Raw genomic sequence first — 24,711 nt, 5'->3', positions numbered from 1 at the left:
ACTGATGATGCCACCAATAGCGCAATGCTAGCAAGCACTCGTCCAAGCAGTCTGTCTGAGGTGCTTCCTACTGTCACCAATAGCACAATGCTGGCAAGCATTCGTCCAAGAAGTCTGTCTGAGGTGCTTCCTACTGTCGACTCTAGGTCCACTGATAATGTCACCAATAACACAATGCTTGCAAGCATTTGTCCAAGCAGTCTGTCTGAGGTGCTTCCTACTGTCGACTCTGGGTCTACTGATGATGTCACCAATAGCACAATGCTGGCAAGCATTCGTCCAAGCAGTCTGTCTGAGGTGCTTCCTACTGTCGACTCTAGGTCCACTGATAATGTCACCAATAGCACAATGCTCACAAGCATTCGTCCAAGCAGTCTGTCTGAGGTGCTTCCTACTGTCGACTCCGGGTCTACTGATGATGCCACCAATAGCACAATGCTCTTAAGCACTCGTCCAAGCAGTCTGTCTGAGGTGTCTTGTGCCACTGATGTAACCAAATATAGCAAGCATTCCTATTCACATGTTGTCAACAGACGTGCCATGTCGTCCTGATCCTTCAGCTTTTGATATCCTGGAAGATATTTGTGGAGGATATGTGTATGGCAATCAGAAAACCGAATGTCACATAGATATGGAAAGTTTTCATTCTATCATTGATGATCGTCATTTGTTGCAGGAGCCTGTAAAACTGCCCTTCCAAAATAAAGTCATACAAGCTCATGGCAAAACTGTGCAGATGACGACTGACAATTCAGAAAGTGCAACTGAAGAGGACTCATCAGACACTTCAGAGAATAGTTCAGACTATCATGGTTCGGAGTCAGATGAATCTGAATCTGATGAGGAATCAATTGTATTTGACCAGCTAACAGATAATAGCTCACAATTCCAACCACGGCCTTGCAGAGGTAAAGCAGAGCTAGAAGCTAATGGCAAAGTGCAACCGTCTTCTGATTCATCTTCTGATGGAAGTGACTCCTCATTTGATGAAATCCACATCGAGTATTACAAACAGAAGGAGGTAGAGGGTGGTTTGATCCGAGCTTACAACAAATTCAATGCGTGTTTGTTTTGTGAAAAACTTGTAAATGATGGCGGAGTAACTATGGGTGACTTCTTAAAGCCATCTAAGTTTGATGCTGTAATTCAAGCTGTTGAGGATTTGGCAGGACAGGATGAGGGGGAAGGTGGTGATCATGAGCTACAGCGTCCATCGTTTGCCCTCAAAGCAGGATATGATTTGGCCTGGCTTGCTCGGATTAAAAGAGGAAGGGCCATACGATCCCATGACATCACATCTGAAGAGGAAGCTAATAAGTTTCTGCAGCTACATAGATCAGAATGGGGTCTTAAAGTTTCTGCCTCAGCTTGCAATACCCTTAACACTCGCAAAAGCAAGAAACCTGTGAGTTTACCTAAAACCAGTGACCTTCAGAAACTGTCCAAGTATGTTACCAGTGAGGTTAAGAAATGCAATGAAATGTTCACAACTTCTTCTACTGCCAACTACAGCTTTTTAAAGCGGATGCAGAAAGTCACACTTGTACGTCTCTTGTTGTTCAACAAACGACGGCCATTGGAGCTCTCACAGATCACCACTGACACATACATTAATCGACCAGGATGGAACAACTCAAGGGTAGAAGAGCTGTTATGCCAGATGACATCTCTTGAAAAGAAGCTGCTTGAGAGTCACGACCTCTTGAAGATGATTGGAAAACGGGGGCGAACAGTCCCTGTTATTGTTCCTCCAGACTGCAGTAAATCACTAAATGCAATTTCCAAGTTGAGGCATCTTTTCATTCCTCCATCCAACCAGTATATGTTTGCGAGAAACACACCATCCACACACATGCAGGCTGGTCATGTTCTCAAAGAAATTATCTCAGAAGTGTCTCTTGACTCACCACAAGACATCCGCACAACTAAAATGCAGAAATACACTGCAACAGTTGCACAGATTCTAAGCCTACAGCCACACCAATTAGAATGGGTTGCTAGCCATCTTGGCCATAGCGTCAACATACATAAAGACTTCTACAGGGTGCAGGACTCAACAATTGAACTGTGCAAGGTCTCCAAGTTATTGATGGCCATTGATGCTGGTGATGTGGGCCAATGGGCAGGCAAGTCTCTGGATGACATACAAGTTGAAGGTAAATAAATACACATACTTACCAATACTGTAGTGGTACCTTACTTAAGGGAGACTTTCCTATGGACCTTTACATCAGATTCCACCTTTTCTGACCCTTAACCCCAATTTTACACCATCCAACCCCAATATGTTTATGGTATTATTTTTTGGGACCAGGAGTCAGAGTTGTATTCAAGTTCCCTGCAAGACGTTTCACAAATCCACTCACAAGTCTTTCCATAAATGCCATTCACAAGAAACTATTGATGAACAATGACAAATGAATGCTTTTGAAGCGGTTCATTTGAAAAGCTAGTGATAAGACTAAAAGACTTGTGATGGACTTGTAGGGACTTGTGATCCACTTGCAGTGCCTTGAATACAAATCTGAAATCAATGTAGCCTATTTACGGCATTAAAAATCTGCCTCTAAATAGGAGCTGAGACATAAGGGTGACATTGAAATGTCAGCATATTCCATTTTGTCTCCCTAAGGTGCTAGTTATGACCATTAAGTGTCTCCTTATTAAACGGCATTTGTGGTTATAAGAAAGAACAATTAATTCAATATAGGATTAAAAGTTAGGTTGTGGTCATAGTTGCAAGATTCAGACAGATGGGGTGTTGCATGCCATGACAGTAGAGTACAGAGCAGAAGGCACACTTTTCTTGCCAATATGATCACAACCTAGAGGTCTTTATTCTGCAGCAAGACTAAGCCTTTTCACATTTGGTCTGTTTACATTTACTTAATAATGAGAATATTGGCACAATAGATGTGTAGCACTACCAGAAAAACAAGTTTTCTCATCAAAATTTTCAAAATTGTCATAATCGTCTATATTGTCTGTCTGTCTGTCTGTTTGGTTGTTTGTTTGTCTGTCCTTTCTTTGGTGTGTTTGGGGTATTTGTTGTGTGTGGGGTATTTGTTGTTATATTGGGCTTCTAGTTTTTTTCTTACTGGCTACCCACTTCTTCATTGGATATTGTTTTTGTAAATTATATGCAGATATTGAGATGGAAGCAACTGATGAAATTGATGACGATGGAGATGAAGATGAACAGGAAATGAACCAGGGTAGATTTAACAAATTTTTACAAACATTAACTTTACTATTCCTGTGCAGCTCATGCAGCTACATTATGGGATATAACTAACTCATGTTGGCTAAAGACATCAAATAAATTGAAACAAGGGTGCATTGCCTGCCTTGATTCATTACCATTATAATTGGAATTGAAATTACATAATGAATTGAGAGAGCCAGTCAGTAGCCGTGTCACGCACACAGCCCTGTTTGACGTCAGTTTCTCGTCCCGAGGTCAAGCACGCATGGCCCAAAAGCGTACGCAAGATTTTACGAGATGTATTCGAGATTACAGAAAAACACAAAAAGTGCCTCAATACATGCACTGTTTGGCCAAGATGGCTAAATAAGTCAAAAAGTGGAAATCGTGTGTTTTATTTTGATAACAAAAATAACTGCTTTTGACAAATATAAAGTGTTGTTATGGCCTGTCAAACAAAATCATATTTTTTATCAACAAAATCGAGGGCCGTTAATTTTTAGGTGTACATTCGATTCTTAAAAAAGGCCAAAACAAATGTCAAGGCTTAGTACATAAAGGCAAGTATACGCTTCATTTTCATGTGAAACACGTGCAGAAGTCTTCTAATGTTTGGTCCAAATTGCCTGTTAAAAAATGAAGACTTTTGCGAGATTTCATGATTCACAATCACATGTACGCATGTAAATGAACGTAAGTAGGCCAACAGCCTGAACAGCACGTGCGAACGTGCAATGAATGACTTATGAATATTAAGCAGGCCATCTCAAGCTCGACTAATCAGTGTGCAGGCGATGCGTATGGGGTCACAAGGTCACACCGTGTTTGGGTTCCTCACTCTATGCTTTACAATGGTGACGATCTTTTCGCGTTGTGAAAAATGAAAGTTGTTGGAAACATTAGGTGTACATAGAATTCTTTAAATACTAACGACATCACGTTCACGAGATTACTTGTAGATGAAGGTTCACTCTTTCCTTTGATTACTTTGGGAGACTTTCGTCGTTCTAAAAAAAACACCGGAAATTGCATGACCTAATTTTTAGTCGATTTGTCCGTGAAATAATATCGTCAAAATGCATGGAAATCTTTCTTTATAGAAAAAAATACCTTGATGAATGTATGTAGTAGGTCTTTAACTACCCAAAACAACTTTGTTTGTTTGGATCGGTTGTGGTTTGCCAAGAAAATTGCGAATTTTCTGAAGCCCTTTTTACGGCCATCATTCGCTGGCCTCGCGTTGCTATCAATTGTGTAGACAAGAAAATAGAGCAGCTACGAGTGACACGGCTACTGACTGGAGCTTTGAAAGATGACATAAAAATTACCTGTTACCTTCCTGTTTTCTTTGTGGAAAATTCTACGGATAACTGTTCAATGAATGTTTATAAATTCCATGCAAAATCATTTTGTTGAAATTTAATTTTCAATAAAAGTCTTCTTCTTTTTTTTCTAGTCTCACTTCAAACCTGTTTCAACAAGTCATCATCAGCCAGAGAACCAAGCCCTTCATGTGCACCTAGGTGTACTCCAAGAAGAGGTAGGTTGATATTTGCCCCCCCCCCCCAACTCATTAAATTTACACCACTATGACTTCGCGCCTCTTTTTCTTTTCTTTTTTCTTTTTTTTTCTTCCTTCCTATTTTTTTTTGGTTGCTTTTCCAGGGGGGGGGGGGCAAGCGCCCCCCCTCCTTGCCCCCCTGTGCAACGCCCATGCCTAAGTGAAATTAAATTGAATTGTTACTAAAGCAACTATAAACATTTCAGTTTAACTTACTACTTTCTTGATACATGTACATGATATCAGGCCCATTGATAGTAGGCTGCTTATGTCGTGCCCGGCAATATCTTCCTCCAGCAGTTATGCTCTACTTGTATAAGTCCACAATGTGTGCTGTCATGGAATACTGTTGTCATATTTGGGCTGGTGCTCCAGCTTGTCATTTGTCCCTGCTTGAAAAAAATTTAAAGACGTATTGCAAATCTAGTAGGACGTGACCTAGCTTCTTCCCTGGAACCTCTCAGTCGTTCTGTAGCTTCTTTGAGCCTCTTTTACATATGTTAATTTGGCAGGTGCTCCAGTGGACTTCCACTGGTTGTTCCACCTAAACATACATTTTGCTGCTCCACATGTTTATCTGCCCATTCTCATCCTTACACTGTTTTCCCCAAAGCGAATACTAGGAGATACTCATCCAGTTTTTCCCCTCACTTCTTGCATCCTGCTTTCAATCCACTTACGATCTGTCTCAATTAAAATGCAACATCAATAGTCGTCTTTCTACTTTTTTCATTTCCTCTTTGATTATTCCCATTCTTCCTTTTTAGTCGTCACCTTGAGTGGCCCGTCTTGGGCCTTGTGATTGGCTATCCCAAAAAAATTTCAAGAAGAGGAACCATGCATCCAGAATGTGTGATCCACCTTAGCTGGGGAAACTCAGTCCTGCATTCTTGTGGTCTTGGGTTGAATGGTCAGTCTGTCTACATCCCAACCACTGCAAGATGTAGCTGTATTACATTAAACAATATAATGTGTAACACACAGGCAAGGAACAGGGCCTGCATCCTTAACATTTGTTTAGAAACATATTTTTTTTGTGTATTCTTTAGTCGAAACTGAAACCAGATCCAGCTCACGTGAGATGCCATCCGAGTTAGCTGAAGGATCAAGACCTCTTCGTGTATCAGGAAAGGGTGGGTTCCATGATATTGTTTGCAAAACACATGTTTCTGATAAAAAAAGATTGATCTGTGAAAACTCTTTAAAAATTTAAAACGACCTGCATACAGGGCGGTTCCACAAAAAAAAGGAAACCCAATTGTAATTTATATAATATCTAATGAACATTTCCAAATAAATTATAGACCAAATGAAAGATCCATGTCTCCTCTTTCCAGTGATACCCTGATTGTGTGTCTGTGACCATGGATGACTGAGCAGTCACTGTTATTCTGTCAAGGGTCAAAACCTGCACTGGGCCAAGTTGTTGCAAACTGGCAATTGGTATTCAGGGCATGTGAACCGGCTTTTTTTAACGAAAGAAGACAACATTTTCTTGACAACAAATTATTCAATGTTGACACTGTGATTAAACCACTCTCATTGTTGAAGTTAACTCCTTTTGAACCAATGTCTTTAATGTCACTTCCACCTCTACTTTCCACACAAAGCTTTGAATGTTGTCCCATTTCGCCCACTGCCATTTCAGCCGTTGCATAACAAACCAGCCAGTCATCCATGGTCACAGACACTTGTCTATAATTTATGAGGAAAAAGTTATTTGATTTTGTACATATTCATTTACTTTTGGGTTTCCTATTTTTATACACACCCCGTATATGTTTTAATTAATCATGTTAACATGTTGAATTTAACCCAATCAATTTTGATTTAACACTTCTGAGTGATTATAAAGTGCTGTCATTGACATAACTCTGTAAGAGTTGAGTTTGATTTGAGAAGTTGTATTTACATATAACTGTAGTGATTGTAGTTTTTATTTAAATAGGATTTATTATGGGAAATGCACCATTTCCACGTCTGAAACTGAGCCTTTCTCCCACCTTTCTAAAAAAGGTGACATTATATAATTTAGCCCAGACAATAGTGTTGCCATGGGCAATACGTGTAATGTAAATATTTAATTTATGCACTGATGGTGTAATTTATAACATCTTTCTTTTTATTATCATGATTGCATTTGAAAAAGACTTCTACATTTGTAATATAGGATGGTTGCTAAAATTGACTGCGTACATGTACATTGTACATTTATCATGTGGAATAATTTGTTTATAAAAATATTTATGTTTATTTACAAATATTTCTATTTAGGAGACAAATTTCCTTGGTCCAAACAAGAGACATCCTGCATCTGGGCACAAATGAGAGAACTCATCTTGAAAGAAAAGGTACCAGGGAAGAAGGAATGTCAAGCTTGTATCACAGCTTCAGTTCCCATATTGGACAAAAGAACCTGGCAGTGCGTAAGTATAAGGTCTATAATATAATAAACGCGGTCAGGAGAAAAAGCACAAGATAAAGGCTACTGCAGTACAAAGTACTACAGTGCTTTGTATTGGTACTGTGTGTTAAGTACCACACGAAACAGTAACGTACATGTAGCTTGAAGAGGGGCTCTAAAGTCTTTTTATTTTTTTTCTGCACTTTTTTTTCCAATAGTCAAAGAATCCTCAAGGGAGTAATCATGGCAGTGGGAAAACCTCCATTAAAATGTTGTCAAAAGTCTTTTTAGTTGATGCTCCTTTTGTATGAAACCTGAGCGTGACGACACTTGTACAAACAAAAAGTAGGCCTGTATATTTAATACAGCGTGTGTCCCAGAAAGCCTGCAGCTTTTTTGACGAGGCTCTAGCATCGGTGCGGAAAAAGTACCACTATTATTTTTATACCATTTTAAGGCTTGGAACCTGAACTTTATCGCCGCTGAGTATTGCCTTGATGTTTAAAATAGTTTTCAAATAAGTTGTGTTCAAAATGTAAAGGCATGTGGAAAAAAAAATCAACAGATTTCACGGACTATTTAAGTCAAGATTTTATTAAAGAATCTTAAATCTACCTCACTTTGATTGATAGTCATGCACACGCAGACATGAACTGAGAATTCCCTTTCAAAAAATGTACAGACCTACCGGTATATAGTTGTTAATATGACAAATTTTTTTTTCAATTTTTAATGGAAGGGTATCAAAATAAAATGATATTTTTTACCATTTAAATATTAGGCAAGAGACTTGTGATCTGTTTTCAACTTTCATAAGGACTCTGGCTATTAGAAAGTGTGTGTAGGAAAAAAATATTGAATTTGACCTGAGAGCCTCTTCTTAATAACCCATGAAATACATGTACATGCACCACATTTTCCTGCATAATCTTTAAAGTATTTGTGTTTCAATTAAACAACAGTGATTGGGTATTATCGATCGTTGGAGTTGAAAGTAATAATCGATTGTTGGAGTTGAAAGTAATTAATGTTAAAGTTGATGTTTGAGAATGTTTTTGATGAAAAACTTGGGGGATTTGCAAATCAAACCAATGTATTGTAATTAATGGATTTTTAACCAAAACATTCTATCAAGGGAGAGCCTATTTTCATAAAAAAGACAAACATTCACTTTCAGTCACATTATATTCACATTAAATTCTAATAATTTCAAGCTGAAAGGTTGGAGTAATTTTTTCTTATGTTGATTTTGTCCTCAAGTTGTAGGGCGGCAAAGTTATGAAGCTTCAGTTGATATATCATGTTTTTTTTTTCAAAGGAATTTTCTTACTAATTGTATGTTTTCGAATAATGCTTGTTTATGAAAATCACTTGACCCCAACTCATTGTTAGTCACCACTCTCGACAAATGCATTAAAGGTAGAGTACTGCCATTGGTGACTGGTGGAAATACAACTCTCAACTTTCAATGTAATTGTGAAATATGCAAATCAAAGGTTTATCGCCATCAAGGAAAGTATCAGGACTATTCGAGTGCTCATGCTAAAAATTTAATAACAGTTATTGGGCTTTGTCGATTGTTAGAGTGGTTATTGTAATAGTTGATGTTTGAGAACGCTTTTGACAAAAAAAACTTGGGTGGTTTGCAAATCAAACAAATGTATTGTAATAAATGGATTTTTCATCAAAACATTCTTTGTATGGAGAGCCTGTTTTCAGGGGGAAAATAAGACAAACAATAACTTCTATGAATTCAGTCACATTATATTCACAGTAAATTCTAATAATTTCAAACGGATAGGTTGGAGTATATTTTGTCTCCGTTGAATTTGTCCTCAAGTGGTAGGGCGGCAAAGTTATGAAGCTTCAGTTGATATATCGTGTGTTTTTTTATCAAAGGAATTTTCTTACTAATTGTATGTTTTCGAATAATGTGTGTATGAAAATCACTTGACCCCACCTCATAATAAGTCACCCCCCTCGACAAATGCATTAAAGGTAGAGTACTGCCATTGGTGACTGGTGGAAATACAACTCTCAACTTTCAATGTAATTGTGAAATATGCGAATCAAAGGTTTATCGCCATCAAGAAAAGTATCAGGACTATTCGAGTACTCATGCTAAAAATTTAATAACAGTTATTGGGCTTTGTCGATTGTTAGAGTGGTTATTGTAATAGTTGATGTTTGAGAACGTTTTTGACAAAAAAAACTTGGATGGTTTGCAAATCAAACAAATGTATTGTAATAAATGGATTTTTCATCAAAACATTCTTTATATGGAGAGCCTGTTTTCAGGGGGAAAATAAGACAAACAATAACTTCTATGAATTCAGTCACATTATATTCACAGTAAATTCTAATAATTTCAAATGGATAGGTTGGAGTAATTTTTTCTTATGTTGATTTTGTCCTCAAGTGGTAGGGCAGCAAAGTTATGGAGCTTCAGTTGATATATGTGTGTTTTTTATCAAAGGAATTTTCTTACTAATTGTATGTTTTCGAATAATGCTTGTTTATGAAAATCACTTGACCCCAACTCATTGTTAGTCACCACTCTCGACAAATGCATTAAAGGTAGAGTACTGCCTTTGGTGACTGGTGGAAATACATCTCTCAACTGTCAATGTAATTGTGAAATGCAAATCAAAGGTTTATCGCCATATCAGGACTATTTGAGCGTACCGGTAGAGTACAGTCATTAGTTGCTGGTGTAAAATGTGATTGTGAAATGCGAATCAAAGTTTTATTGTCATCCAGTAAAGTACCAGGACTATTTGAGTGTTCATGTTTAAATTTAATAAAAGTTATTGGGTTTTTCGATTGTTAAAGTGGTTATTGTAATAGTTGATGTTTGAGAACATTTTTGACAAAAAAACTCTGGGGTTTCGATTAAAAATATTTTATCCAGGGAGAATCTATTTGAAAACAAATCACATACCGGTACATAAAGTCAGTCACATTATAATATATATTCACAGCAAATTTCAACAATTCCAAAAAGTGGAAGTGATTTTTGTCTGTTGAATGGTCGATTTTACAGACTTGTATGTACTTTTCTGTAAGTTGAAGGGCGGCAAAGTGTTATTTGCAGCATTTTACCTCAAGACACAGTCTTTTCTCTAGTACGTGAGTTAAGGCCCCTGGAAAATTCTGCTTCAAAATGACATATTTTGGGGGGATCTTTATGTACATTTGTGTAGGTGTCTGCATGTAGTCAAGGGTAAAAGGTAGTTATGTATGGGTTTTGATGGGTTTTTTTGGTTTTATTTTGGAGGGGGATAAAACAATTTTCCTGACAAAAATAATGTCCGGGTCTTCAAAAAAGGGTACATAGGTAACATAAGCCGATGTTGTTTTTGGAAAAAATGTTGCAACCTGCACTTCAGCAGTTGTGTACAAAGTCTATAATCAAGAAAACTGTCCAAATATTTCCTAAAAAAAATTGGAAAGTCCCGGATTCATGTCTTATCATCATTTTTTTGCAATAACTGACCTTCATTGAGATGATATATGAAGAAAAATTGGCGTCAGGCTGCAACATTATTTCCTTGTTTTTTTTGGGGGGGGGGGTCCTAAATATAACATGTATACGGCATTATATTTCAGGAGCCGGATTTTAAGTAATGAGGCAAGTTGTATTGTTATTGCACAGAAGATGTGATCTTTGGAGACTGGACCCAATATTATGTGATTATCGCAAACGAAAATGTTTTTTTTTTTTTTTAGGATTTGTAAGGATTTGAAATCGGGACAGGTCACAACTGCTCTTGCTGTCATTTGAAAATAAATATTCAGTTTGAATAGTGATACTGATATAAGCCCCAAACATTGTGTCTGATTGTTTTCTCATATTCAGGCATGCAACTTTTCCTCAGATCAGCTGATTTCGTCTTTTTTTACTTCCCATGTGTGCCATTGAAAATAGAAAAACACTGTACAAAGTCTGGGAAAAATGTGAATTTCCTCTTTTGTTTGTGATTTCCCAGTTGCATGCCTGCATATTAATTCCGGAAAAAAATGAAGCAAATGGGTCTCCATAGGGTAACAACACATTCAATCCTTGAATAAAGTAGAAAGTCTGTGATTGGCTAAATTTCATGCACTTTTCTCATATTTAATCCGAAAAAAAATTGGAAGCAAAAGTGAATCATTACAACAAGGGTCTCCATGGGGTAACACATTCAATCCTTGAATAAAGTAGAAAGTCTGTGATTGGTTAAATTTCATGCACTATGCAAATTACCTACACACAATTCGTCTCCACAAGGATGATTTATAAGGATAGTCAGGCACTGATAACTTTGTCTCCACAGGGCAGGACTCCATAAGGTAGTAGATTCAGGTATGGGATGATATCCAGTGTGTAAAGATCGTGCCTGAGTTTGATAAACGCATTAAACTTCACACATATGTTTGATCTGGTACACGGTACCCTGTGGAGACATTTGCACAAAAGATTGTAAACGTCTCCACAGAGCAATTTCTATACGTGAATTTCCAAAAGGTTATCACGAAATAGATAAATGGATTTTGCTCAAAAACTAGGAATTTCGAATCGCAAATTGAAGTATTTTATGTAAGGGTTATTAAGTCCGAATTTCAACTCAGAAAATGAATTGTGGTTAAAAGAGGCGCATTTGCAGGTACACCTTCAAGCTTGAAAACTTAAGTACACGAGAACAAAGGAATTACTCCACAAGGATGCAAATTCCAGCATGCGTGTTCATGAGAAAACAAATCATGTGTGGAGCCATCATATCGAGAACTCACTGAATTTGTTGTGTTCACTTAAGCTCAAACCTCTGTGCAGGCCAGTTTCCGGGCGAGAATCCCGGTAAAAATGCCCCCTTTTTCGATGTTTCGAGTCATAGTTTGATAACCAAGCGGTCTTTTTCAATGGGGGTAAACGGTTCTGTACAATTTAACTCTTTCTCTTTCTCATGGTATATGTTATTTTTTTTATCTTGAAAAAAATCCACGTACTTTCGGCTTGGAAAATGTGAACTTTTCATCATTTTCCTGTGTAAACGCACCGATTGAGCGCCCTCGCGTCAACTCTTTTGACTGTAACTCCTGACTAGAGTATCAAATTGTGTGGGGGTAAACGGAATCGAATAGCTTAGCTCCTCCTCTTTCCTTACATGTTAAACTTGTTATGATTAGGTTGAAAAAAACCGCCGTACTTTTCACAAAGAAAAAAAGTGGCCAATGACAACATTCGATCGATAAGGCATCGTTCGAGACTTACATCAATGTACCATTGCTTACCACGTGTTTCGTGATCTTGGACTTTGCTCATCACCTGTTTTTCAAAACACATTTTCTCCAATTCTACTTTAGATAAGACATTTAAAAACTATCCATTTGTAAATCAGTTATCTGGCATTAAAACTGTGGTCTTTTTAGGAGTTAATTTCATTTTAAAATAATGTAATTTTGGATCTGAATACTGTTCACTTCAAGGCAGTTATAGAAATTTGTGATGGAAAGAACGTGCGCTTGTTTATTGGGCTGTACCATTTTGTTTGTGGGGAGGATATCTATATGCATATACACGTTAGTGTATACGTCAGATTTCTTGAAGAATGCAAAAATGAAATAAGATGTTTATATCAAGTTTGACAAAATCGGACAAGAAGTTGTACTACTAGGCACACCTTCACATCGATATGTGCACAAATCCTACATTGTCATGTATAGGTTTGTTTTAACCATTTTATGAATGGAATGTACCGGGCCACATTTTAGGGTTGAACGCACAGCCACACAGGGCCAGCGTTAATCCGATTATGTAGCCCTGGACCTCTGTGTGGTACTCTGCGCGCCAGATTTAAACTGTAAAATTAAGTGAACAAAAGTGGGGGTAGCAAATTCATATATAAAACTACCAAGTTGTTACGAAATACCTTAATAGGATGTTGGTAATAAATGACAGTCTAAAGCATACTGTAAAATTAGGGCATCTGGTGTGAAGTCATTTTCAAATGGTACTTTTGTATACATTTCCAACTTCGGTGGTCGGCCGACCACCGTTGAAAAAACCTAACCTAATTTACCATTTTTTTCAGTCCAAATTTTGTTTGCTATTTGTTCCATGCATGTTCATGAACGGGTGCAGGCAAGCTAGACTGGTTCCCTTACCTTACAATTTCCGGCATTTTTTATCCTTCATCTGTAGTGGAGTCTGGGAGCCAGACTACTTGAACATTTTTGTTTTTCTTGGTTTTTCCAGCATTTTCGAACAAGCCACGAGGGTACATTGCTCCTTCTTCACATCATAATGGTTTTCTTATCCACTTTACACATGATGCTTCCTTAACGCAAACCTCCCATTATTTGATCTTCCGGTACTAAATGTTCACTGCATTTCTGTCTAATGAGTGTATCAAATATAAATCTCCATTTTTTTTAAGCTTCATGTCCACACCATTTGCTTTTCATAATGTCATTGTATATTTATATAATATAAAACTGTGGTGCATTATCAATTTTTGCAGTAATTATAGAGACAACAGAAATGTCAGCTGAAGAGGACATAATCTGTTAAAGATTGCAAACTGTAGACTGTATAGACGAGTATGTTTACTAAAAGAACTATAAAGTAAAGTAGGTGCTCAAAAGATTAATTTTATTTTAGGTCTTGTCGTAATTAGAATCTGTTGTTTGGGTTATTAGTCTGCACTGGAATTATTCTAGAAATTAAATTGTTCTAATGTGCACAAAACATGTACAAGTTTAGTTTACCATTTTGATTAGGGACAAAAGTCACAATGAGTAACATTGCCACGTTATGCTAAGTGACAGGACTTTCAGTTTAGTAATGCTGTTTGTGGTTACTTCACATTTTCAATGTACATGTATCAAATTGTTGCACATTTTTCCTTCAACTTCATCACTGGCGGTGACAGTTAACACTGAACTTTTGAAGAAACAGATTTATATACTTTGGTTTTTTTAAGATAACGAATGTCAGTGATGAATTGCGAACAAATAAAGCAGAAGCTGAATAGTGGATCAACTTTTATTTTCTCAGAAGTAAAATATGATCAAATAGCGTGCTTGTGGTGGATTGCAGAATAAAATACTTTATTTTTTAAATTTGACCCATGTCATTTTTCTCTCTAGCTTTTCTGAACTTGCAAGGATACCAGGAGATGTTTTCTTTTTGTACCCTATTTATATATAAAAAGGAGTTTAAAACAAAACATGATAAAGTCGCTCTTTCCATTTATACTTTCATTTCCTTTTTATACTTTCCTATACATGTAATACAAAACACATACTCCGCATGCCAAACGAAGAGCCTGCAAACGTGTATGCCCTTTATACACCACCCCAGCGGAGAAGGAGACCAGGAAGACAACTCACATCATACCTAACTTGTATTCAACGCTTGCTTGGAGAAAGTGATGGCATGCCGCGACCAGACCAAATCGCAACACTTGCCCAAGATCGCAATAAATGGAAGAAGCTTGAAGTCGACTACTCCGCAGCCGAAGGATGATGAATACCAAACAATTCCTAGAAAGTGAAATCAATAAGTTTTCTACAAAAAGTCATAAAAGGAAAGCGAGAGGTGAAACAGATGGTGCAGCTTGACTAAAATGAATGTTGGGAATACTTAGGAACCAATATTGGTTATTACAGTCAATCTGGGTTTTTTTTTTAGAGCGTATAGGCTTAGGAATAACCTTCTTGGAAAAAATGACAACATTCATTGAGGGGGAAAAACTCTCGGAATGCAACTGATTTCAGTATTTCAACAAGCCAATGTTGCAATCAACAAAATTAAATTAATGCTTGAGATCTCAACATTGTGGCAAAGCTACCCATTGAACACAGATTAAATCAAATCAGGCTTTGCCCTTCATCGACATTTTAACACTGTTACCTCCCGAGTGAAAGTTGGAAATATCACTCTGGTGGGACTCGAACCCACGACCTCCCGCTTTCTAGTGCAGATGTCTTACCACTCGACCACCGAGCTAGATCGGTTGGCTGGTTCGAATCTGATGTACATAGCAGCGGGTACCGCATAAATGCGGCGAACACAGATTGGAAACAACATGCATTATATGGATGAAAAATCTCAATTGCCGAGTTAATACAGAAGGCGTTGGAGCAAGTCATTTAATATAATATCACCTTTTAAACGCAATGACCCTAAAACCTGTTTCGTCCCCAAAAAAGCAAGCAATTTATTTTGTATTCCGACTGTTTGGAACAACAAAGAAAATGACACATAATACTTGTTTCAACAGCTGTCAACAACTGTAGTACACAATACAACCCTGCTTTGGCAAACAAAATGATTTATAAAATCTTTTTTTTTAAGACGGGCCTTCAAAAGGACTTTGTTTAATATTTTTAACTTTTAAACTGGTTTATCGCTGGTGATGTTGGAAGACAATTGTGACGACGACTCTCGAAATTGTAATTTGTTGGGCGAAAGTGGTTTTAGGGTCATTGCGTTTAAATGGTGATATAACAGATTGAGCTATTTCATAATTTTTTCATCTGAAAGTAGTTTATGAAATTAGCTTTCCAGTCATTCTTTTTTGTGCTACATATATTTTTAAATATGAAATACATTTTTGGGGGGTTTGGGTTCCGCTTTCTTGACTCGCCCTGTATATCATCATCGGAGGTGAGATGGCCGGTTTGAGAAAAGTCGTGACCTTGACGCGACAGTTCGTTGCAAAAGTATTTGTATATCAAGGTATTAATAATTTATCATTATTTTTTGTATTGATTATTTAAGAGGGAAATATCGGGGAGAATAGTGGAGAAAACTAACCATCTTGGCGAGGAGGATATCATTTAAAAGGGAATTATGGATGAGAATCAACATCTTAGCTAGGAGGGTATTTTGTAGAAGGAATTATGGAGGAGACTAACCATCTTGGCTAGGATGATATTTTTTAGAAGGGAATTATGGAGGAGACTAACCATCTTGGCTTTGAGGATTCTTTTAGAAGGGAAATATTTAGGAGACTAACCATCTTGGCTTCGAGGATATTTTTTAGAAGGGAATTAAGGAGGAGACTAACGATCTTGGCCAAGAGGATATTTTTAGAAGGGAATTATGGAGGGGACTAACCATCTTGGCTGGGATGATATTTTCTAAAAGGGAATTATGGAGGAGAACCATCTTGGCTAGGAGGATATTTTTTAGAAGGGAATTATGGAGGGACTAACCATCTTGGCTTGGATGATATTATTTTAGTAGGGAATTATGGAAAGGACTAATCATCTTGGCTTCGATGATATTTTTAGAAGGGAATAATGTAGGAGACTAACCATCTTGGCTAAGAAGATATTTTTTTTAGAAGGGAATTATGGAGGGGACTAACCATCTTGGCTTGGATGATATTTTTTAGAAGGGAATTATGGAGGAGAACCATATTGGCTTGGATGATTTTTTGGAGGTGATTCATGGAGAATGTCAAGGATCTTCATGAGGAAAAAAATTTGTAGATGGAAAGTTGAGGTTTATTCAATGAACAATTAAACTGTATTAATTCATTGTTACTTAAAGATGGTCTTCCAGAGAGGAGAAAACGGAAGTCGATAAGGGATGTCACTAAGATAATTGGAGAGCAAAGATCGATGTCATCAGGTAGATGTCTTTCTTGTGCTTCTATACCAAGGTTTTAACTTCAATTTAATAAATCATAATGGAGGAGACTAACCATACTGGCTAGGAGGATATTTTTAAGAAGGAGTTAATAAACAGACAAACCATTTTGGCGAGGAGGATATTTTTAGAGGGCATTATTAAGAAGACCAACTAGGATGATATCTTTCAGACAGAACTATGAAGGCTAATCTTCATGGCGTGGAGGATATTTATATTGGGGACGACTGATGGTGAAGTAGGAATATTAAAACTATAACACCAATATTAGTTATTTCTAGAGTAAAACAAACACATTTTATTTTAAAGAATGTAAAAAACCCGTAACTTTTTTGACACAAATTACCAATACAGTGAAATCTCGATAAGTCATACCTCAAGGAAACAGGTTCAAAATTTGACTTAAGCAGAGTTTTGAGTATAGTAGGGTTGTATATCATTGTTATACTACTGAAGGCAATGGATTCTTTGTTTGACTGAACAGTTGTTTTGAGTTATCAGAGTTTGACTTATCGAGATTTCACTGTATAAATAAAATACAAAATGATATAATGATGTTAATGAATTATTAAGATCAATATACTTTAAGAAAAATTAAAATGTGATGGTGAGACCAACAATTTTTGTTTGTTTGAAGAGGCAGTTCAGATGTATTTACATGGTATATGAAAACAAAATAATATAATTGTTTTTCACTGGATTTATATATTACAGGAATTTTCAATGAATTTGGTGAAGGGATGTATTTGGTGTGCGAAGATTATCGACAAGGCAAGTACACAATATGCATTTTTCAAGTTCTATTAAAATAAAAGTTCTGTTATAATAAAAGTCTCTTATTTAAGGGGAATGCGTTTATCTAGGCAATTATAATTATTTTGCCAAAGTAGATCATTCTAATGGGGGATGGTTTTTCTAATCTTCTTTAAGTTTATTGAAAAATACCTTTCTTTAATTATTAAAAACAATTCATGCCTTGTGGATAACCAAGGGCGCTGTTTCTGTGATGTCATTTCAGGGAGACACTGTTCTTATTATCTGTTACTCTGTAGAAATTCTGAACCAAAATTGTTTTCACTGAAATATTTATGAGAAAGGTTTGTTCAATGGCTTACTGCCATGTTTTGACATAACAACGAATTACTAAAGAAAAAATTATGACAACGAGATATCCAAATTTCTGGCAACTTTTGGTGCAACACTAATTGCAACGTTGTGGTTTCTGTCTGATATGACATCACACTTTCGCTCTTTAATATGGAAATTTGTATTTGAAACAAAAGAAACTATTTATTTACAAAAATAACATGTAGAATTGCAGAAGGCCGAACAGTCCAATAGTCGAGCCATTTTTGCCTCTTCAATTGTGTTGTAGGTTTGTGTGCTTAGTCTATGGGAGAGAATTAAACAGGGACAAAGGGAAATATAAAGCATTGTTCTCGGGAGTATAGTAAAACAAGAGTGAGTGCACTGTGTGTGTTATTTCTGTGACATTCGCCTTTAATGATGCTTGAAAAATGTTAGTATTGTGATTGGAAGTAGAGTGTACATATGTAAAATTTTGGAATGGTTTCTGGTAAAAAATGTAATTTATCGTATTGTAATGTATGGTGGTTGATGGAAATGCATAGGTCTGAGAAGTATACTGTGATTAGTATGGATTTTGGATAGATGTGGGCGAGTAGTTTGATGAGATGTGTACGGTTGAACTCTTTGGTGTTTCACATGATGATGAAGCTGTCGTCCATGTATCTTTGAAATATAAAAATGTTTGGATGTTTGTGATGATTATGGAAGTTGTATTCTCTGGGAGCTAATATGAGGTTTGAGAGTTGTGCTGAGTGGTATGATCCCATTTGTATCGCCAGATTCTGTTGAAGATGTGATTACCTATTTTGAAGTTGCTGTAATTGCTGGTGAATGTATGTAGTTCTTTGAAATATGTGTGAAATTCTGGAGGGTATTCCGGCAAGGTGGCAAGTTTGAGAAGTGTGTTATAGATATCTTGTGGGGCATTCTAGCATGGGGAAATACTCATAGTACTTATCTGAATAAATTATTAATAGTACAGAAGAAGCCGGTGAGAGTCATCACAAATTGCGGTTGCAGAGAACACTCTGCGCCCCTAATTAGACAATATAAAACACTAAATATTTTTGAACTGTACAAATACCATCTAGGAATCCTAATGTTGAAATTCGAAGGTAACCTACTACCTACAAATATCAGAGCCATGTTTGTGAGGAATCTAGATGTCAATTTACATAACACACACACAAAATTCACATTGGTAAGGCTAGGACTGCATCATTCATGAAAACAGTTAGACACCAAGGTCCCCTTCTCTGGAATCAGCTTACCCCTATACCCTTCTTCCGGACTGTGCATAAATTCAAAAGATATCTGAAAAATCTACTTATTTCCGGTATTATATAAGACATGCTTCCATAATATTCACATCTGTATAAGTCACATTCTATTATAATCAAATGTTATATTGTAAATCGGTATATTTTCAATTTCCTTCAGTTTTTCTACTATTATGCCAAGTAATTAATTAATTAATTTATTGATCACTGATTTAATTTATAGTTTTAATTATTGTTTATTTCATAAGTTATTCACAAACGGGACCAGGCTCTGTATAAGCTTAGGCTTTTTTTCCTGGTTCCCACATCTGTCACCATTTATGTTTAATTGATCAAAGTGTTGTACATGTATTAGCATTCTATTAAGTTTAGTTATTGTTGTAGTAAATAAACTGTTGCATTAGCATTATTTTAATTTGTGGCAAATGGAAAATAAAACAATACAATGCAATATGATGTTGGTATGTAAGCTTTCAAATTCTAATGTAATCAAGAAAAGGTCGTCGTGCTAGTGGATGTCTAGGGTCTTAAGAGCTTCAACATATGTAGTGAATTTGTAATAATTGGCCATGGAAAATGGTTTTTAAAAAATATTGTTTAAAAACGCAATAAATATTAAAATGTTGAGTCTCACTTCACCAATGTCAGTGTCAGCTGAAGAAGATGTAATCTTTTCCCTCAACGAGGTTTAGAGAAGCCAAGTTGCTCTCAAAACTGCCACCAGTTAGGTCCTGATTGTCAAAAAAAAATTACAAAGTTATTTCATGTTTAAGCGTTATTATATTGAAAAATGTTGATAGCAGCAGCTGCATACGTTCAATGCTACTGCTGGTCTCGTAATGATGAGAATCTATTTTTTTTGTTATTGGTTTAAATTGGAAATGGAATTACTCTAGAAATGATACTTTTCTAGTTTACACAAAACATGTACAAATTAAGGTAATCATGAAATTCCTCATTCAGTTTGATTTGGGGAAAAATGGTAATTAGTAACAATGTCAGATTATGTAAATGGTAGTGTATCCTCGACCCTCCATTATCTGCGCAGGTAACGCTTGCATACGCGCGCGTTGTCACACACAAATTCAAGATAAATGCGTAGAAAAAGGACCGCGTAGCCTTAGGGGGTCTGACAATACAAAAATGTACAAAACAAATTTAATTGTGGACAGAAATCGACAATTTTTCTGCAGAACGTTTTTAAAGGAATAAGACACCTACCATTTTGACACAGATGATAAAAGGTGGTGCAGGCTGACTGAAATGAACAATCAGCACACTAGGCTTTGGAATAACCTGCATGAAAAAAAGGAATTTTATTTGTAATAAAAAGCCGTATCCTCTATGAGAGATCCCGTTTGCTATTTCCCAGGTTTGCAGCATTCCTTCTGTTGCTAGCATCGTGACTTTGGGCGTGATCCATGGCTACATGGCATATAAAGGTTTAGACTAGCACACCTTGAACAAAGACATTGACAAAATGGGGAACCGCCAACACAGCTCAGTTGGTAGGGCACTGGAATGGCAGTCCAGAGGTCAGGGGTTCAAACCCTGCTCCAGTCAATTTCTTTGTTCAACTATTACAAATGATGTTTGAACAATGCAGTAACTTCACTCTGAGAGGACTCTTAGCCGGTTCAAGCCGGGATTATTTTGACAAGAATGGAACGAGGCGCTGGAAACCATCACCCTTGTGCAGCACACTCATGTTTCAGGCCTCGCTCGCTGCAAGCGGGTCGCTCACGGATATTTGTGTGTGTGTTTATCTGTCATCCGTTCCAAATACTGCAAAACCTTTGCAGATATACACATTATCCAGCACAAACTGGTTAAGAAAACTGTGAGATCAGTGTTTCTAGCTAATGAGGTCTTTTTAAGACAAAACATTACATTTAATACATGTTAAGGCTATTATCAACAAAAGAGTTACGCTTTTCATGCAGCGCCTACTCAATTTCGACTTGTTGGAGACAATAAAGCTCCCAAAATATAAGAATTTTCAGTCGCACAATTTCAGACATTTTCCACAAGTGTTCCAAATGGCTAGATCGCAGGTTTCGAAAATAAACTCTTAGACTTCAACACAGAGACAAGGGCCCACACTACATCCAACAAAACAACACGGTTGTCCTGCCCCCAGATCTGAAAAGAGGACAGTGATCCAACTTTTCAGACCCGAGTTCAAGAGGGGGTAAAATTTACAACTACTTAACTTTGAAATCGACAAAAGCTGCCCGACATCTTCTTCACCAGCAACCCTCATCTTCTTCCTCATGGACCTGCACAGGACACACGGACAAAAAGACAGAAAAAAAGACTGCCAAATATAGGCAGGACTATGTTAAAACCAGTCACAAATGTACATCTTTCAAAATTCAACACATACATAAATAACACATACACATGCAAAGAAAGAGTTCACTTCCAGCCAGACGCGATGCTATTTCGTTATGCTTTTCATGCTGCGCCCACTCAATTTCGACTTGTTGGAGACAATAAAACTCCCAAAATATAACAATTTTCATTCGCACAATTTCAGACATTTTGCGCAAGTGTTCCAAATGGCAAGATCGCAGGTTTCGGAAATAAACTCTTAGACTTCAACACAGAGACAAGGGCCCACACTACATCAAACAAAACAACACGGTTGTCCTGCCCCCAGATCTGAAAAGAGGACAGTGATCCAACTTTTCAGACCCGAGTTCAAGAGGGGGTAAAATTTACAACTACTTAACTTTTAAATCGACGAAAGCTGCCCGTCATCTTCTTCACCAGCGACCCTCATCTTCTTCCTCATGGACCTGCACAGGACACACGGACAAAAAGACAGAAAAAAAAGACTGCCAAATATAGGCAGGACTATGTTAATATCAGTCACAAATGTACATCTTTCAAAATTCAACACATACATAAATAACACATACACATGCAAAGAAAGAGTTCACTTCCAGCCAGACGCGATGCTATGATTTCGTTATGCTTTTCATGCTGCGCCCACTCAATTTCCACTTGTTGGAGACAATAAAGCTCCCAAAATATCAGAATTTTCAGTCGCACAATTTCAGACATTTTGCGCAAGTGTTCCAAATGGCAAGATCGCGGGTTTCGGAAATAAACTCTTAGACTTCAACACAGAGACAAGGGCCCACACTACATCAAACAAAACAACACGGTTGTCCTGCCCCCAGATCTGAAAAGAGGACAGTGATCCAACTTTTCAGACCCGAGTTCAAGAGGGGGTAAAATTTACAACTACTTAACTTTTAAATCGACGAAAGCTGCCCGTCATCTTCTTCACCAGCGACCCTCATCTTCTTCCTCATGGACCTGCACAGGACACACGGACAAAAAGACAGAAAAAAAAGACTGCCAAATATAGGCAGCACTATGTTAATATCAGTCACAAATGTACATCTTTCAAAATTCAACACATACATCAATAACACATACACATGCAAAGAAAGAGTTCACTTCCAGCCAGACGCGATGCTATGATTTCGTTATGCTTTTCATGCTGCGCCCACTCAATTTCCACTTGTTGGAGACAATAAAGCTCCCAAAATATCAGAATTTTCAGTCGCACAATTTCAGACATTTTGCGCAAGTGTTCCAAATGGCAAGATCGCGGGTTTCGGAAATAAACTCTTAGACTTCAACACAGAGACAAGGGCCCACACTACATCAAACAAAACAACACGGTTGTCCTGCCCCCAGATCTGAAAAGAGGACAGTGATCCAACTTTTCAGACCCGAGTTCAAGAGGGGGTAAAATTTACAACTACTTAACTTTTAAATCGACGAAAGCTGCCCGTCATCTTCTTCACCAGCGACCCTCATCTTCTTCCTCATGGACCTGCACAGGACACACGGACAAAAAGACAGAAAAAAAAGACTGCCAAATATAGGCAGCACTATGTTAATATCAGTCACAAATGTACATCTTTCAAAATTCAACACATACATCAATAACACATACACATGCAAAGAAAGAGTTCACTTCCAGCCAGACGCGATGCTATGATTTCGTTATGCTTTTCATGCTGCGCCCACTCAATTTCCACTTGTTGGAGACAATAAAGCTCCCAAAATATCAGAATTTTCAGTCGCACAATTTCAGACATTTTGCGCAAGTGTTCCAAATGGCAAGATCGCGGGTTTCGGAAATAAACTCTTAGACTTCAACACAGAGACAAGGGCCCACACTACATCAAACAAAACAACACGGTTGTCCTGCCCCCAGATCTGAAAAGAGGACAGTGATCCAACTTTTCAGACCCGAGTTCAAGAGGGGGTAAAATTTACAACTACTTAACTTTTAAATCGACGAAAGCTGCCCGTCATCTTCTTCACCAGCGACCCTCATCTTCTTCCTCATGGACCTGCACAGGACACACGGACAAAAAGACAGAAAAAAAAGACTGCCAAATATAGGCAGCACTATGTTAATATCAGTCACAAATGTACATCTTTCAAAATTCAACACATACATAAATAACACATACACATGCAAAGAAAGAGTTCACTTCCAGCCAGACGCGATGCTATGATTTCGTTATGCTTTTCATGCTGCGCCCACTCAATTTCCACTTGTTGGAGACAATAAAGCTCCCAAAATATCAGAATTTTCAGTCGCACAATTTCAGACATTTTGCGCAAGTGTTCCAAATGGCAAGATCGCGGGTTTCGGAAATAAACTCTTAGACTTCAACACAGAGACAAGGGCCCACACTACATCAAACAAAACAACACGGTTGTCCTGCCCCCAGATCTGAAAAGAGGACAGTGATCCAACTTTTCAGACCCGAGTTCAAGAGGGGGTAAAATTTACAACTACTTAACTTTTAAATCGACGAAAGCTGCCCGTCATCTTCTTCACCAGCGACCCTCATCTTCTTCCTCATGGACCTGCACAGGACACACGGACAAAAAGACAGAAAAAAAAGACTGCCAAATATAGGCAGCACTATGTTAATATCAGTCACAAATGTACATCTTTCAAAATTCAACACATACATCAATAACACATACACATGCAAAGAAAGAGTTCACTTCCAGCCAGACGCGATGCTATGATTTCGTTATGCTTTTCATGCTGCGCCCACTCAATTTCCACTTGTTGGAGACAATAAAGCTCCCAAAATATCAGAATTTTCAGTCGCACAATTTCAGACATTTTGCGCAAGTGTTCCAAATGGCAAGATCGCGGGTTTCGGAAATAAACTCTTAGACTTCAACACAGAGACAAGGGCCCACACTACATCAAACAAAACAACACGGTTGTCCTGCCCCCAGATCTGAAAAGAGGACAGTGATCCAACTTTTCAGACCCGAGTTCAAGAGGGGGTAAAATTTACAACTACTTAACTTTTAAATCGACGAAAGCTGCCCGTCATCTTCTTCACCAGCGACCCTCATCTTCTTCCTCATGGACCTGCACAGGACACACGGACAAAAAGACAGAAAAAAAAGACTGCCAAATATAGGCAGCACTATGTTAATATCAGTCACAAATGTACATCTTTCAAAATTCAA

The 24,711-nt window shown here is 37.4% G+C and overlaps 1 protein-coding gene and 1 long non-coding RNA gene across 3 annotated transcripts; one reads left to right on the top strand and one right to left on the bottom strand.

Moving 5' to 3' along the window:
* The first annotated feature begins 332 nt into the window (after window positions 1-332).
* On the top strand, window positions 333-10,676 carry LOC119722009. 2 transcript variants are annotated; one of them, XM_038191983.1, is made up of 5 exons: window positions 333-2,156; window positions 3,147-3,215; window positions 4,662-4,745; window positions 5,816-5,899; window positions 7,041-10,676. In XM_038191983.1, the coding sequence occupies exons 1-5, from the start codon at window positions 521-523 to the stop codon at window positions 7,214-7,216; spliced, it is 2,049 nt and encodes a 682-aa protein (XP_038047911.1). In that variant the 5' UTR covers window positions 333-520; the 3' UTR covers window positions 7,217-10,676. The 2 variants fall into 2 exon arrangements, with proteins under 2 accessions (XP_038047911.1, XP_038047912.1); XM_038191984.1 differs by having other exon boundaries at window positions 5,832-5,899; window positions 7,041-7,160.
* A 6,401-nt stretch (window positions 10,677-17,077) lies between these two features.
* LOC119722008 lies at window positions 17,078-20,573 on the bottom strand. Its single transcript, XR_005270368.1, has 3 exons — window positions 20,401-20,573; window positions 19,814-19,910; window positions 17,078-18,200 (listed from the first exon to the last, which is right to left on the bottom strand). It is a non-coding gene; the product is annotated as an uncharacterized LOC119722008 (long non-coding RNA).
* Between the last annotated feature and the right edge of the window lie 4,138 nt (window positions 20,574-24,711).

This window comes from Patiria miniata, unplaced genomic scaffold, assembly GCF_015706575.1.
Source record: "Patiria miniata isolate m_02_andy unplaced genomic scaffold, ASM1570657v1 HiC_scaffold_14, whole genome shotgun sequence".
In the NCBI taxonomy this organism is placed as follows: domain Eukaryota; kingdom Metazoa; phylum Echinodermata; class Asteroidea; order Valvatida; family Asterinidae; genus Patiria; species Patiria miniata.
Note: the sequence above shows the minus strand (reverse complement) of the source record. Positions and strands in the feature narration are given on the sequence as shown.